The sequence below is a fragment of the Drosophila santomea genome, chromosome X, assembly GCF_016746245.2.
Source record: "Drosophila santomea strain STO CAGO 1482 chromosome X, Prin_Dsan_1.1, whole genome shotgun sequence".
Classification (NCBI taxonomy): Eukaryota; Metazoa; Arthropoda; class Insecta; order Diptera; family Drosophilidae; genus Drosophila; species Drosophila santomea.
This window is the reverse complement of record NC_053021.2, coordinates 9,062,525-9,076,494: the sequence shown is the minus strand read 5'-3', so window position 1 is coordinate 9,076,494 and position 13,970 is coordinate 9,062,525. Positions and strand designations below refer to the sequence as shown.

General features: G+C 42.7%; 2 protein-coding genes across 3 annotated transcripts; one reads left to right on the top strand and one right to left on the bottom strand.

Moving 5' to 3' along the window:
* Positions 1-76: 76 nt before the first annotated feature.
* Positions 77-943, top strand: LOC120456793 (probable 60S ribosomal protein L37-A). Its single transcript, XM_039643812.2, has 3 exons — positions 77-235; positions 387-522; positions 587-943. The coding sequence occupies exons 1-3, from the start codon at positions 233-235 to the stop codon at positions 730-732; spliced, it is 285 nt and encodes a 94-aa protein (XP_039499746.1). The 5' UTR covers positions 77-232; the 3' UTR covers positions 733-943.
* Positions 944-2,171: 1,228 nt separating this feature from the next.
* On the bottom strand, positions 2,172-13,349 carry LOC120456516 (O-acyltransferase like protein). 2 transcript variants are annotated; one of them, XM_039643383.2, is made up of 9 exons: positions 12,722-13,349; positions 7,709-7,855; positions 5,856-6,115; positions 4,425-4,713; positions 4,014-4,359; positions 3,583-3,945; positions 3,195-3,511; positions 2,970-3,118; positions 2,172-2,910 (listed from the first exon to the last, which is right to left on the bottom strand). In XM_039643383.2, the coding sequence occupies exons 1-9, from the start codon at positions 13,095-13,097 to the stop codon at positions 2,680-2,682; spliced, it is 2,478 nt and encodes an 825-aa protein (XP_039499317.1). In that variant the 5' UTR covers positions 13,098-13,349; the 3' UTR covers positions 2,172-2,679. The 2 variants fall into 2 exon arrangements, with proteins under 2 accessions (XP_039499317.1, XP_039499318.1); XM_039643384.2 differs by lacking the exons at positions 5,856-6,115; positions 7,709-7,855; positions 12,722-13,349 and adding an exon at positions 4,838-5,029.
* Between the last annotated feature and the right edge of the window lie 621 nt (positions 13,350-13,970).

Here is a 13,970-nt window from a genome sequence, read left to right as displayed (position 1 = left end):
GTCCAATTGGCAGCTCCACAAATACCAGTTTTCGGTATTTAAACAACCCTGCGCGGCAGAACTATCGATACTCGCGCAACGCGGCTACACTATTCTCTGCTCACCTCCAGCGTCTCTTCTTCTTCCCTTTTCTTTTTGCTGCGCTTCCGGAGAAGTCGTCTTTACTAGAAGCCACGTGCTAAATTTGTAGTTTGCAAGTTTCGTTCGATTCTTGAACCGTTCGCCACGAGAGATGGTGCGTAAAATGTGCTCGTTAAACCGAAATATATTTGCCGAATCTGCCAAGCTGTATATTTCGAGTGTTCTGCCCCCGTTTCTTATTTTTTTTTTGAGTGTGCCGTGTGACGTGCAAGCAGAATTGCTAATACCCTGCGTTTCCATTACAGACGAAGGGTACCTCCAGCTTTGGTAAGCGCCACAACAAGACGCACACCCTGTGCCGTCGCTGTGGCCGCTCCTCCTACCACATCCAGAAGTCCACTTGCGCCCAGTGCGGCTACCCCGCCGCCAAGTTGCGTTCCTGTAAGTCATGATGCACCAATTTCGCCCCCCTAACCAGGTTAATAATTGCATTCCCTTCCGCTAGACAACTGGTCGGTGAAGGCCAAGAGGAGGAAGACCACTGGCACCGGTCGCATGCAGCACCTGAAGGTCGTGCGCCGCCGTTTCCGCAACGGATTCCGCGAGGGCACCCAGGCCAAGCCCAAGAAGGCTGCGCAGTCCAGCAAGTAGGAGGCTCTGTGTATCCCCCTCGTGATGTATATCCCACACCACCGGGTTATATAGACGGAGATATAGCAGCTGCCCTTATAAACAGAGAACGACAGCCTCCAGTTGATCAACGTGAACACACCATCCAAAATCCACTGAAAATGGCCCACACAACATGGCTAATAAATCGCTCGAGCGCTAATAAATGAACGTTTTTTTTTATTAAGTGAAATTGGTGAATATTTTTTTTATTGTTTGTGCAACGAAAGTGAAATGTGACCGAAAAGCAACCGAAAGATAGCGTGCAAACGGCCAAGTTCCATAACCCATCGCTTGTAGGGCTGATTTCCTCGTGGTTTTCGCAGAAATTGTTTGTGTCTGCTGAAAGTCAACACGTTTGTAGGGCACGCCATCCATCCACACGTCGTTTTCATTGAAAACTTAAAACTAACGCCCTTATAAACACTATATTACTAGTCAGTTATTAAAGCTAGAGCTTCAGTAACTAAACAAAAAGGATGGCAATTTATTCTACATCGTAAAATCGCTAATTAATGTTTTACTTGAATCTCATTAGATTCTTTGGAAATACTCCTAAATCAATGTAAAAAGCCTTTCAACTGCATTTGATATTTATTTTACTTAATTGAATCAGAAGAATTGCCCAAAGCAGTGGAAAACGTTTTGTTGATAAAATGTTGGTTTCCAAATTCTTAGAAATGTACTTCTTGGTGTTTTTTAGACAGCCTTATATAGAAAGAAACATTTCTTGGAACTATTAGCATTGTAGACGAGACAGGAAAGCAAAGGATAGTTAGTTGTTAAACTTAATGTGCCTCACTTCTTTTTAAAGCAATAGAATTGGTTGTGGTTTATTCACATGCAGTTGGTTCTAAAATAATTCGAAGAAAACACTGAAATTGCAGTAGGAAAATATATCCATTCTTAAAATAAATTATGTCAGACAAATCCATACTTTAAAGGTTTATTCCAAACAACCAAATGCTAGTACTTACCGGCCTTAGCAGCTATCAGCAATTCGTATATATTTAATTGGAGTTTGTTGCAAGTTGTAGGTTTATTTATTTATTTTAAACAGATAGCTGCAGCTAGCATAAAAGGTTTATAAACGTGAACATTTTCAATATAGTAATTTAGACACAGAAGGCATACTTTTTTTTTATGAAAGTATGGCTTTGCTAAGTCTGAAGATGATCAGTAATTGACGATTTGATTCGAGTATAGAATGCTTTAGTATTAGAATCGAATGAAGTTTTCGTTCATACAGTTTTACAGCATTGATATTGGCGATCCAATACCTCTAAACCTTTACCAATTGGTTGGCGTCCGCTACCACGGCATTTCAAACTGTAAGCGGCCCTCAGTCACTCCCAAACCGTATGCTCTGAATTCGAATATTGCATACTTTAAGGAACTCATGCACATAAAACGCCTGAAGGTTTTGTAACATATTTATATATTTTATTAATTAAATTACCATTTAAAAACTGACATTCGACCTCGCTTAAGGCAACGTAAGTATTCTAATAAACATGCGCACCGAGAGTCTTAGTCCGGGGCCCCGATATCATGTTAAGCCCATGGTATAGGGGTTCCCCAGCACTGACTACCTCTCGGAGCCCGGTTTAGCAAGCAAGATAATATCGTACATCAAGCAGTGATTGATTGGTTTATGACTACGAATCGGTTCGTTACGGTTCGGTTCTTAATTGTCGCTCGATTTGACTAATAGTACAATTTACAATGTATAAAGCGTTCCACTAAAACTAGGGGCGGTTTTCGATTGAATTCGGGGTAAATGTGATGGGCACATGGACGGATTGGATGGGATTTCTTTTTTTTTTTGTTGGGGATTTCGCTGGGGATCACTAAACATATTGCCACTAAATGCTAAGACATTTATACAAGTTATACATAGCTAAGAAAGAGTGGGTGTGTGCATCCAGGCTAATCGGAGTGCGGATGATGCGACTGTAGGAGGGCAGTGGTGCTGGGCTGTGAGGCTGGTGTTGTCGTCGCATCCTGGGACTCCGTCCCATTGGCTTGGCTATCTTTCACCACCTTTGCCGCCGTGGGTCGCTTGATCAGCAGCTTCTTTAGATTCTGGAACGGCGCATCGAAGAGCACCGTCAGCGCCACGGACGCCAGGAAGATCGATATAAATTCGTTGGTATCGAGCTGCAATGCATAAATATAATAAAAAAAAATACAATACTCTATACATGGCAGATACCTACAATAATCGAAACAAAGTTGTAGTAGTGGTGAATGTGACGCCTTCGGCCGACATTGAAGAAGAACACGGGGAACTGCGTCAGGTAAATGGCATACGATAGCTTCGTGGACACCTGGAATCCGCGCCAGGCAAACAGCTTCGTCAGTTTATCTGGTTAGAAAAGAACAAAATATTAAAAAGATTAACACCATGGAAACCACCATGGATAGTCGTGCTCAACACCCACTTGTATATCCATTATGGGAGACAAAGACGATCCAGGAGAAGAACAGACACCAGGCGATGGGCGCAAAGGCGGCGTATATGGCTGCATGGGTGGAATTGTACACGTAGTTGATGTCGCCCATGGGCGCGGGTCCCAGCAGCGAGGCCAGCACACAAACGGTGGCCACCAGCCAACCAAGTCGCAGCTGCAGGCTGCTCAGCCGGGCATTCTGATACTTGCGCAGCACATAGCCCAGCAGGATGCCCATGATGTACACCGTGGAGCGGTGGGGCGGGAACGAGTACATGTAGTCGGCGGTGCGGAACAGGCGCTGAATGCTGGTGGTATCACACAAAAATGTATATAGCTTTCCTATCTTACACTTGTACACTTATTGTGCCAAACTCACTTGGTGCCAAAGTAGATATAGTTGGACAGCTGGTTGACAATTGTGGTGTAGTACCTAGCCGCCGTTCCCACCGTGCACAAGAGCAGCAGGGCGAAGAGACCCCGTCTTGGCCACCGCCACAGGGCCAGGATGAGGAGTGGTGCCACCGCAAAGAGTTCCGTATCGATGCCCAGATGGTGCGTGTGCGTCAGGCACATTTCGCTGAAGCCGAAGTAGTTGTGGATGAAGAGCAGGTTGCGCCACCAGTTCTTCTTGCAAATGTCCGCATGGTGGCCCACCACCAGATTCCACTGGGGTCCACTGCCCCACAGAGGCAGCACATACGTGCAGAAGAGTATCAAGGCGGCCAGTGGCGGAACAATCCTGCAGCGGGTAAGAGAAATTCGATTAATACAAGCAATTAACCCATACCATTTAAAAACTCCTCCCACCTCATCAGCCGACTAATGTACTCGTTCTTCAGCCTGATGGGCTGCTGCTTCATTAGGCGACCAAACAGGGAGTAGGCGGTCAGCATGCCGCTGAAGAGCAGGAAGGGATCGGTGTAGAGGGAGGCAGCACGGCCAATGACCGTCCACGGCTGACCCAGACTCTCGGACATGGCAGTGCGATTGTTGTACGGATTAAAGAACATGGCCATGGACTTGTGCGAGAAGATCAGCATGATGGCGTTCAGGAAACGGATGCCATGCACCGCCTCAATGTCACCAGGAGCACTGCTCGTGCTGAAGAGCCAGCGCAGATTCTTGTCCAACGAGAAGGCCGTGAACCAGGCATCTGGAAATGGCAATGGTTAGAAACATAAGATATATGTATAACTCACTCCCATTTGGAGAACTCACTCTGCTTGGGCTGCGACTTGGTGGATCGATCGTAGATGGTGGACAGGATGGCCACGGAGAGCACGAGCAGGAAGAAGCGCACCGCCCACGTGGTGTTGCGATCCCAGGGCCGCTGATCCCGCACCTGGCACATCTGGGGCTCCACGCGCACATTGAAGGTGATGCCCGTGGAGGCGGTCTGGTTGCCCAGGTACTCGGCCACACTGTACTCCACATCCCGGGCGGAGCAGCCGGAGGGCACACACAGGCCCCAGTTGATCAACGAGTAGCGGGGCACTCGGTGACCAGGCTGGAAATACAAAAAAATGAACGTATCGTCCGGTTGGCGATGAGTTTGAGCTTATGACGCAGGAGAACCGCCCCATCCTCTCCAGGTTAATGGAATGCTGAATCAACTGGGGTCGCCGACCTACCTACGCCTCCATTACACTCGAATCCATAAAGACAATGACTAGTTGAACGGGATTCGAGGCAATACAATTAAGCCAGGTCGCGTTTGTTCCGCCTATACACTTGATAATTTTGCAATTAACATTATCTTTATGTGTTCTAAACTAAGTGATCTTTTTTGAACGGTAAATTACGTGTTTACATAGGTTTTTCAATTATGCGACTTTAACTACTCACTCGAAACTGACATTTTTCCTGACTTCATGTTGAATAGGAATGTGAGAACATTAAATAGGTTACTATGGGAATTTCTCGAATGTTGTTGCCATTTGTAAATAACTTATTATTATTATAATTCAATACCCAAGTAAAATGTTTCTTTTAATTTGAATATTTAAAAATATTTAAAAATGAATAAAAACTTGAAAACAAAGCCGGAACGATTTACTTTATCTTTCTTTAACGATTTTTAACGAAATGTATATATTAATCATTGTGCTGACATAATTGGATAAATCACAACAAACAATTTATATTCAAATGCTTTTCTCTGTTCTTTTTTTTCTCATATAGAAATCCGTAAATTGTCCGTCCGTTTGTTCATTTTTCCGGTTTCTGGGTTCACTGGCCTGAGTTTGGCTTACGGCTTCCATTTCTGCGCCATGATTCGGAATTTGCATTTTACGACCATCTATCGCTTTTGATTAATTCGCCTTGCTTTCCGTTGTCAGTTTTCGTCTTTGGTCAAGTTCAATGTCGAAGTCCAACATTTTAGCGGACCAATGTTAATCAATTTATTTGGCCAGATTTATACTTTCATATACACCAGCAAAAAAGAAGTACGAATAAATATTTTGAATTTTACCTAATCAATTTTAAAATGCGCAAAAAAAATATATAATTAATTTATTTAAGATAAATAAATTACGCGAGCCCAGTGATTCAGTGCATTCCCTTTGATCTGTTATTTCGGTCACGTGCTCCATTAAAGGAACTTTGCGATGTGGAAAGAAACTCAAAAGTTTGTGGAAAGATACTCACGTCGTTGAACTCGCTTTTGAATGGTCCATGTGATTGGATCAGCTTGAAGAAACTCTTCAATCGCTTCGAATTGTGTGGCAGAACTGGCTGGGCATAGGCCAAGCAGTACTGGCCACGGATGATGGAGTCCCCATCCTGATCCTTGCCCGCATCCTGATCCTTCATCCGCTGCTGGATGGCCAGGCACTGGTCAAAATCGCCGGGTTGATTGATGTTGCCATTCAGAATGCCCGAGTTCAATTTGCCACTGGAGTCGTGCACTATTAAAAAAAAAAGAAAATTGATATTAAAATTAAATAAGAAACCTCTCTAGGAATAAAATTGAAATGCATGCAGTCGTTTGGCGAGTCTTTAGAAGATTTCCATTTAAATGCAAATTAAATTTCTCCTTTTTCTGAATGGCACCCACTTTTCTTTCATTTCTAGTAAACCACACCTCTTTGGTAAAGAAATGCTCTTGATGTCTTTCTCAACTAAATGTCAATAAACTTGGAAGAAATTAGCATATTTATATGACTTGTTTTTATCAGTCGATTAAAGACGGCGACCGATTGAAAAATAATAGATGAGATGTGCAAATTCTCGTAAATTCTGGTAAATCGTAAACTAACTTTGATTCTGGTAAATAGATGGTTATTACACATCTCAGTATTTTCACTACTATACTTAGTTAATTATGTGATCTTCAAAATATGAATACCCATTCGTTTTGCATTCATGTTTCGACCTCAGCCTTAGGGCATTCTTCTTATTCATTCACTTGGAGATTCCTCGAATAGCTGAATATGTGATCCATTCACGTTTCGCGGGGGGTGTGTGTGTTTTTGGTGGGCGGTAGGCGGAGCGACTGTGACCTTGACTGTGATCGCAACTCGTAGCGCCTCTCGTTCTGATTCTAAACCTCTGTCGACGTCGACGTTGCGGTCTTTTGTGTCAAGTTCGCGTTCGCAGTGGCAATTGAAATCGCTATTTTTGCTCATGTTTGCAATTTTGCTGCTCTTGGCTGGAAATTCGCTAGATGCAACTGGCATTGCCACATGCTCGATCATCTGAGTGTTGGTGTGTGGTGTGTGGTGTGAATGTGGGTAAAGTTCGACCATTGGCCTTCACTTTGGATCACACACAGCTGCCAGCTACAGTGCCGGCCACAAAAGTAAGTCGCTGGCTTCCCAGGCAACGCTAAAATACTTCCTACCCCAGTTCTAGAAAATGTTCAACCAAATTGCACTTTTTTTTTTTTGTTTTTGTTGAAGCTTAGTATTTCTTAACAAAACTTGGAATGAAATGTTATACCTCAAAAGTAACTTTTTCGTGCTACAAAAATTCCTTTCAAAAGCAATCATATCATATTCTAATGCAGTTAGTCGTTCATAATTATTTTTATATAATATATTATTTTTATGTACCCTATTATCTTAGCCATAACAGTATCATTTGATGCATTCGACTTTGGGGTCTTTCGATTCATGTCGACTCGTCTGGCGGTCACGTCGAAGTCGGAGTCAACTGCGACTGCAGCTTCACCTGCTGCCAGTTGGCAATGACTCCAATTCGAGCCGAACGTCCCCCGACTGGTTCTATAGTTCTATGGTTCCAATGTTCTCCGGTTCTCCGGTTCTCCGGTTCACCAGCTCTCCGGTTCTATCGGGCATCCAACCATCTAACCATCCAACCATCTAACTATCCATTTGCAGAACTAGAACCACAACGCCAAACTGGCCAATTTGTGGACTGTCATGGAGTGACCTTGCCAATTGCCCCCAACCCAACCCAGCCCGAACTCAACCCAACTTAAGCACCACCTCTCGATTCAAGTTTGTTTACCCCCCACCACCCAGCTTTTAAATACTCACTCTTCAGAGCCCACAGATCGAAGTTGTCCAAGGCGTTCAGAAACTGATGCATCTGCCGGCGACACAAAGTCGAGGCATCCGGATTTCTGGCCGCATCGAATGGTTGCGTAATGGCCAGAAAACGCTTGCCAATGTTGTACAGATAAGCTGGAAGTGGGGAAATGTGGAGAAATTATTATTTAATATACATATATACATATACATATGTATATACAGTCAACTTGCAAGCGGCTAGTTAACTAAATTGTACGCTATTGAAATGACTACCTTGCTGCCTACTTAATTATCACATTGCTGCCCACATAGAATTAAATTTTATGTTATGATTTTAATGGTTCCATTTAAGCAAAGGAAATTCGATTTCGTAATGCACTCGTTTTTGAAAACACCGTGATTCACTGTAACCGAAATAAACAAACGCTAACGTAGTTGCAAGTCAGCGAAGCCATAAAATTATTATTCACCTTTACAAGCAAACTCTAACCCGTGTTCAACAAATATTAATAATTTTCTAACAGCTCAAAAAAAACACTTACACTGCTTACTTGTGTGCTATAATTTAAACAATCATCATAACGGAAATTACAAGGCATCGAAAAGATTTTGGCTTAAATCATTGGTAATTGGCTATTGGCAGTCATTGTTATGAATTTTTGATAGCTTTTCGTTGAGATTTAATTTGATAACCGCTCATTATGGATCACTATGTTAATGCTAAACAATTTCTGAGCCGGATTTCGGAGTATTAATCCGATTTGGATCATGCAACAAAGTGCATTAGTCGTTTTATTTATATGATATTAATATACTTTCAATTTTACAAATTCAGGATGTGTGCTATTTAATTTGAGAACGTAACAGGTTATTATTGATCATTACAATGAAAATTGTTTTGCTTGAGAGCATAGTTTTTTAAATCGTTTCTTCAAAGTAGTAAGGAAATCACTCGAATTGAAAATAAGCCATACTTCTTTTGAGTGTCTTACATTTTGCCCATAAAACTGCAATAATTATTGATTGTACAACTGATCCGCAGTGATGTTCTCTCAAAATGGGGCCTGTTTATTGGTTGCAGGCCATTTGAACCTCAAAAGGCGCACAATATGCACATGTGGACACCAAATTGGACAAGGTCAGGCCCCTGGGCACGTGGCTTATAGAACAAACAGGAAGTCAATCGCGCCAGCCATTCATTCATTTAGTACCAAGATGGATAATGAGGCGCCGCCAAATGGGCAAAGACGAAGAAAATGCGAATGGTGATGGTGGATGATATCCCCTGGATCTTGGAGAGCTGCCAGGTCCAAGTGGCCCAGCCGTCATCAGCATGCCAAGCTGGTGTCCCCAGCCAAATTAACATTTCATTATCATGCTGGCCACTTTTTATGCTAGGCAGATCTCATTTCAAATGCCGATCGCGTGGCTCCAGCCATCGAACATCAATATATCAGTCGCCGCCTGCATCCGTCAACTTATTTTCCTTTTTCGGGGCGTAGAAGGGGGCCTCCAAAAAAAAGGGAGGTTAGGGGGGATATCGCTGGGCAGTCCCCAAAGTGCTAAAATGCGTCAGAGTGCGACGAGATGTGACTGCCGAGTGCCTTTCCGCCACCTCTCGTCATATTCTATATATATAAGCATATATGTATATGTATCTATATCTGAACTAAATTTGGAAAAACTCGCCGGCTCTACGAAGCTCTGTGGGAGGAAGAGGAAGAGTGAAGAATTCTACAATTGTCAGTCGCGTCATGAAGATGTGGCAACAATGGCATCCGTGCGAAACATTTACAACCGGCTCAGCTCATTAGCATCGCAAATTATGAAGATTCAAAGGCATTGATATGACAAAACAGATCTTGAGGATAGTTTGTAAATGTGTCGTGAGTTAGCTGGTAACTCCCTTGGGATACGACTACCAATGGAGCGGGTACATTCCAATGTTCTAGGAAAACTGCGGTTACATTTCATTTCACATCACATCACGACACTTTAAGGCACTCCCACGTATTATTAAATTTTTTAAGTGTGCATAAACTGGGATTCAACGCAAGAGAGTTTAAAGCTCAGCTTAGAAATAAGATAAGCATTTAAGATGCTCATAAAACGCAGGATTCAAGAAACAAGCCCCTCACTCAATTATTATGCAATTCATTTCCAACCACTTCCATCTAAACCATCAAAGGCCATCAAAAGTTTTGGGGAATGGTAAATGGAATGTTAAGTCCATAGAGACTTTTACGATCTTCCAATTACTATTTGAACCCCAGTCAACGCATGATCGTAAATGGCGACCCATAAAAGTCACAGACAATTCATTCGTACAATGAAATCAAAATGAAAATGAATATGAAAATGAAAAGTAAATTCGCTAAAAGATATACATATGCTAAATGGCCAGCAGAGAATGTCATGTTAAACAAGAATCGCACTTTGGACCGGGCCAACAAGTGGCAACTGGCTGCCAGTTGGCGGCTTAATTAACCGTCTATCTCAGCTGAGTGTGCGTTTCGTATTCGTCTCTGACCCACTTGGCCAAGTTGCTAACTGAAAAACTGAAAAACTGATATAACTAAAAACTGAGCCGAATGCCAAGAGCCAATTCAACTGAATGGCAGCTGGACTCGCGTATATTGGCCAATATTCCTGCCCAACAAATTCGCGCAATCCTGCGCAAACGCTGCGATATTACAAAAGAGCGTTCTAGTTAGTGGATCTAGTTTTCGTTTACCACCAGCCAGAATTGTAATGGTTAATGGCCAATTGTGGCGGTGAATGGGCCATTTAATGTCTTGGCTTGAAACGGTTGCTTGGCTTTGATTTATATGAACTACAGCTCGTATTTGCCTTGCTATACATCTATGTATGTACGAGTATTTTGTTTGATAGTGCAGAATGATTTCATCTTGCCAATTAGCAGCGGATTATCTCGCAAAATCGCATTTATTTGTTGGCACCTCTCCTGCAAACAGTCGAAACAAATCGATCAGCAGTTGTCACTTTGTACTCGTAAACATTTTCGCCAGCCACTGCAATGCGATCACGATCGACTTCGTCCCCGGATGAACCAGCATTTTGTTTGTTTGCTCATAGTGCACTGAGCTAAATATTTGCCTTTTTCTCATTTACCTTTTTAAAAGATTCTAAAAGAATATTTATTAAAGCATGCTCTTTTTGCTCTATCTATTACACAAATGTGTTGAAATAAATTCGACAACTAAATGGATTCTAAAAGTAGTCAGAATGTTACTAAGAAATACCCAACTTTTTACGGTGCACCACTACTCAACTTAAACCGGGCTTTGAAGTCAATATTTATCAAGTCAAGTGGCAGTTTAACTTTGGTTTGCCACCGAACAGTAAAAAAAGAGCAGCTTGTCGAACTAGTGGCAATTTGCCACCGTTTATTAGTTCTTGGTATCTCAACGGGTTAAGATATCTTAACCTTCTGCTGCACGACTCATCATCGCCGTCATTTCCATTTCGATCATCATAACTATTTGGTGTATCGTTATTCGCATTATTTTGGCCAAATGGATGGTTGGTGGGTAACACGTTTCGCGTTTTATGACAGGCCTTTAACGGTACCTGAGATACCTGGTCAAGTGGTCAAGTGGTCAAGTGTTCGCGCACCTATGGGTGGATGATGGGTTTGCGATGTGGTGTAAGTATATGCACATTCACAGGTGCGACACAAGAAAAAACAAAAAACTTTAAATAAAAATACAAAGCAACAGCAACAGCGAGAGCAACAAATCGGCGACAGGCAACCACTCGGCGAAGATCAATTACAAACAAACCAGCCACAAAGTGGGCAAAAAACCTAAACCAAAACCGAAACCGAAACCGAAACCAAAAGCCACTTAAGCTTGGTCGTCAAATGGGCTGGGCACTCGGCACTTTTATTATGTTATGATATGGGTCTGTTTTATTTTTTTAAGTGGGAGGTACTACTATGAGGAGGAACATCTTCATCGGATATAACACTCAGAATTGGCGCTGCGAAACGATATTCGTTACGCATTGGCACTTTCGAGTGTAGGCACTTCGAGTCGAGGAAGTGCTATTGGCATAACGTTAGGTAATTAATGAGATTGCTAAATATCTGGTATTACGATATTCGGTGCGACATTACCTACGATATAAGGACTAAGTACTTGTGCACTAAGTTTAGATACTAATCAATCTAACGCAATCACATAAATAACTTTCAAACAGATAATACGTGCATTTTGACATTCACTAAGTGCGACAAATAATTAAGGCTACGATAAATAAATGCATAAATAACCACATGAGCTGCTGAATAATCTGAAGATGCTGCTTGGCAATTAAGATAATTACTTCTGTAATTTAAGACGATAACAGTTGAAACAATTATATATGGGTTAAACCTCCAAAATTTTCTGACTTCGCTTACGTGCGACGCGACCTTATCACATTATGCAGAGCAGAAATGCAATAAAATACAAAGAAAAATTGTTTCGTTTACGTGAGACTTCGCACATTGCCTTGACTCGGTCACCACACCATCTCCATTCGCAGGAACCAGTGAATATCGAGTGTTGTGGAAAACCCCCTCTAATCAGCCAACCGAAATGAGGTCCTAACTTTTAGTGCAAATATTTGGCACCGGAAAAGAAAATAAAACAGATTCAACAAGGCCAAACCTTTTAACAAGAATAAGTGGCCAACAAAAGGCGAGACATCGATTAGATAAGCCGACATTTTGGCTCAATTCACGGGATGCGCCTTTGGTCAGCCTTTGGTCAGCCTTTGGTCAGCCGGAAGTGGCCCAAAAAGGTGACGCATCTTGGCCAAATACATACAATTCGGAACGGTCAAGCAATTGATTTTGATTTGACGCACGCGCCTCTTATGCAATTCCCAACGGAAATCCCATGACAATTGCAGAAATCGCTGATCGCGCTGATTGAAAGTGCCCAAGGCCACGATGTGGGCGGCATGAGAAAGTAATGTATCGGTAATGGATCGCCCACTTGATCGCCCACTTACCCCTTTCATCCTCCTCCACCTGGTCATCGTCATCCTCCATCGCCTGTTCCACCTGGTGTATCGTATAATTTCCCGGCGCTACCGCATGACTCAATTGACTCAAATTGGCCGTCTGGTATTCCAGGATTGTGGTGGTCGCATCGTCGGCAAATAACTTTAGGCTATAGTTAACCTTATCCTCGAATATCGAAGCAATTTTGCTCTCCAACTTATCGGCAGACACATCGCCAGCATCGGAGACGGAATTGGCGCCAGCCAGGAGATGATCGCCCAAATTGCAATTGTCCTTCAGGTTGCAGGTGGGCTGGACCACGCCCTCGAGCGCCTGACTAGTGGCAAGTGCCAACAGTAGCAGTGATAGAATATGCCGTGACATCCTGTCAAGGATCCTGGATTACTTTGCAATGCGACTTATAGGTTTTCAGTTCTGTGGCACATAATCACACAATCAAACACACACAGAAAAGCAAAGGACGCCAATGAACACCAGAAAAAAATTAGGAATTATTGAAATAACTTTGTGTTACAACGACGGCGATCGATGATTTTTCAGATCGTTTTGTGTCAGCGTTCAGCGAATTAAATTAAGCGACCGCCAAGACGAAACATTCAACGTCAACTGATTGTCCAAATGCCGCCGAGCATACGAAGACCGCTCAGGTTCGGCGGTTCGGTGGTTCGGTGGTTCGGTGGGTCGGTGGTTCGCTGGTTGGGTGGTTCGGCGGCGGCTCAGCAGCTTAGCAGCTCAGCGGTTCGGGGGCCTAAAACCAGGGAGGCTCTATGTATAGGTCAGTATCTGTGTTGGCCTAATACATCTATGTGTGTGTGCGTTAGCCGCAGACTGAATTTCAAAACCAAATGCAGGCCGAATTTTGAGCGACTGACTGCGGCTGCATCTATAGCGATTCCCATTCCGATTCCAATTTCAATTCCGATTCCCATTCTCTGATCTCCGATGTCGTAGCTCTGAGAATTGCATTCGCTTATTTCAGCGGAGAATCGCAGACTCTTCTTCCCACATTCGACACTATCTTTTCATCTATCGAATGCTGCTAATTGTGGCCATACTTAAACCGCTGATAAATGGCAATGACAAATTGCTCTGTTGGCCTTTTCAACTCGAATCAAAATAATTTCGTTTTCCCAAGAATTATCACTTCGCCTTATAGAAATGCAAAACAATTATATGCATTATTTTAATATACCTATATTAAAAACTTAATTTTGATTTTATTAAATTAGAATATTT

What these genes read in the sequence shown, in the direction of transcription:
- LOC120456793 (XM_039643812.2), top strand. An exon ending in CGCCGCCAAGTTGCGTTCCT is followed by an intron (nt 523 to 586) that starts GTAAGTCATGAT and finishes CCCTTCCGCTAG; the next exon opens with ACAACTGGTCGGTGAAGGCC.
- LOC120456516 (XM_039643383.2), bottom strand. Translation starts at nt 13,097, where the DNA reads ATGTCACGGCATATTCTATCACTGCTACTGTTGGCACTTGCCACTAGT. An exon ending in TCAAAAGCGAGTTCAACGAC is followed by an intron (nt 4,714 to 5,855) that starts GTGAGTATCTTT and finishes TTGTATTTCCAG; the next exon opens with CCTGGTCACCGAGTGCCCCG. An exon ending in TACATTAGTCGGCTGATGAG is followed by an intron (nt 3,946 to 4,013) that starts GTGGGAGGAGTT and finishes TACCCGCTGCAG; the next exon opens with GATTGTTCCGCCACTGGCCG.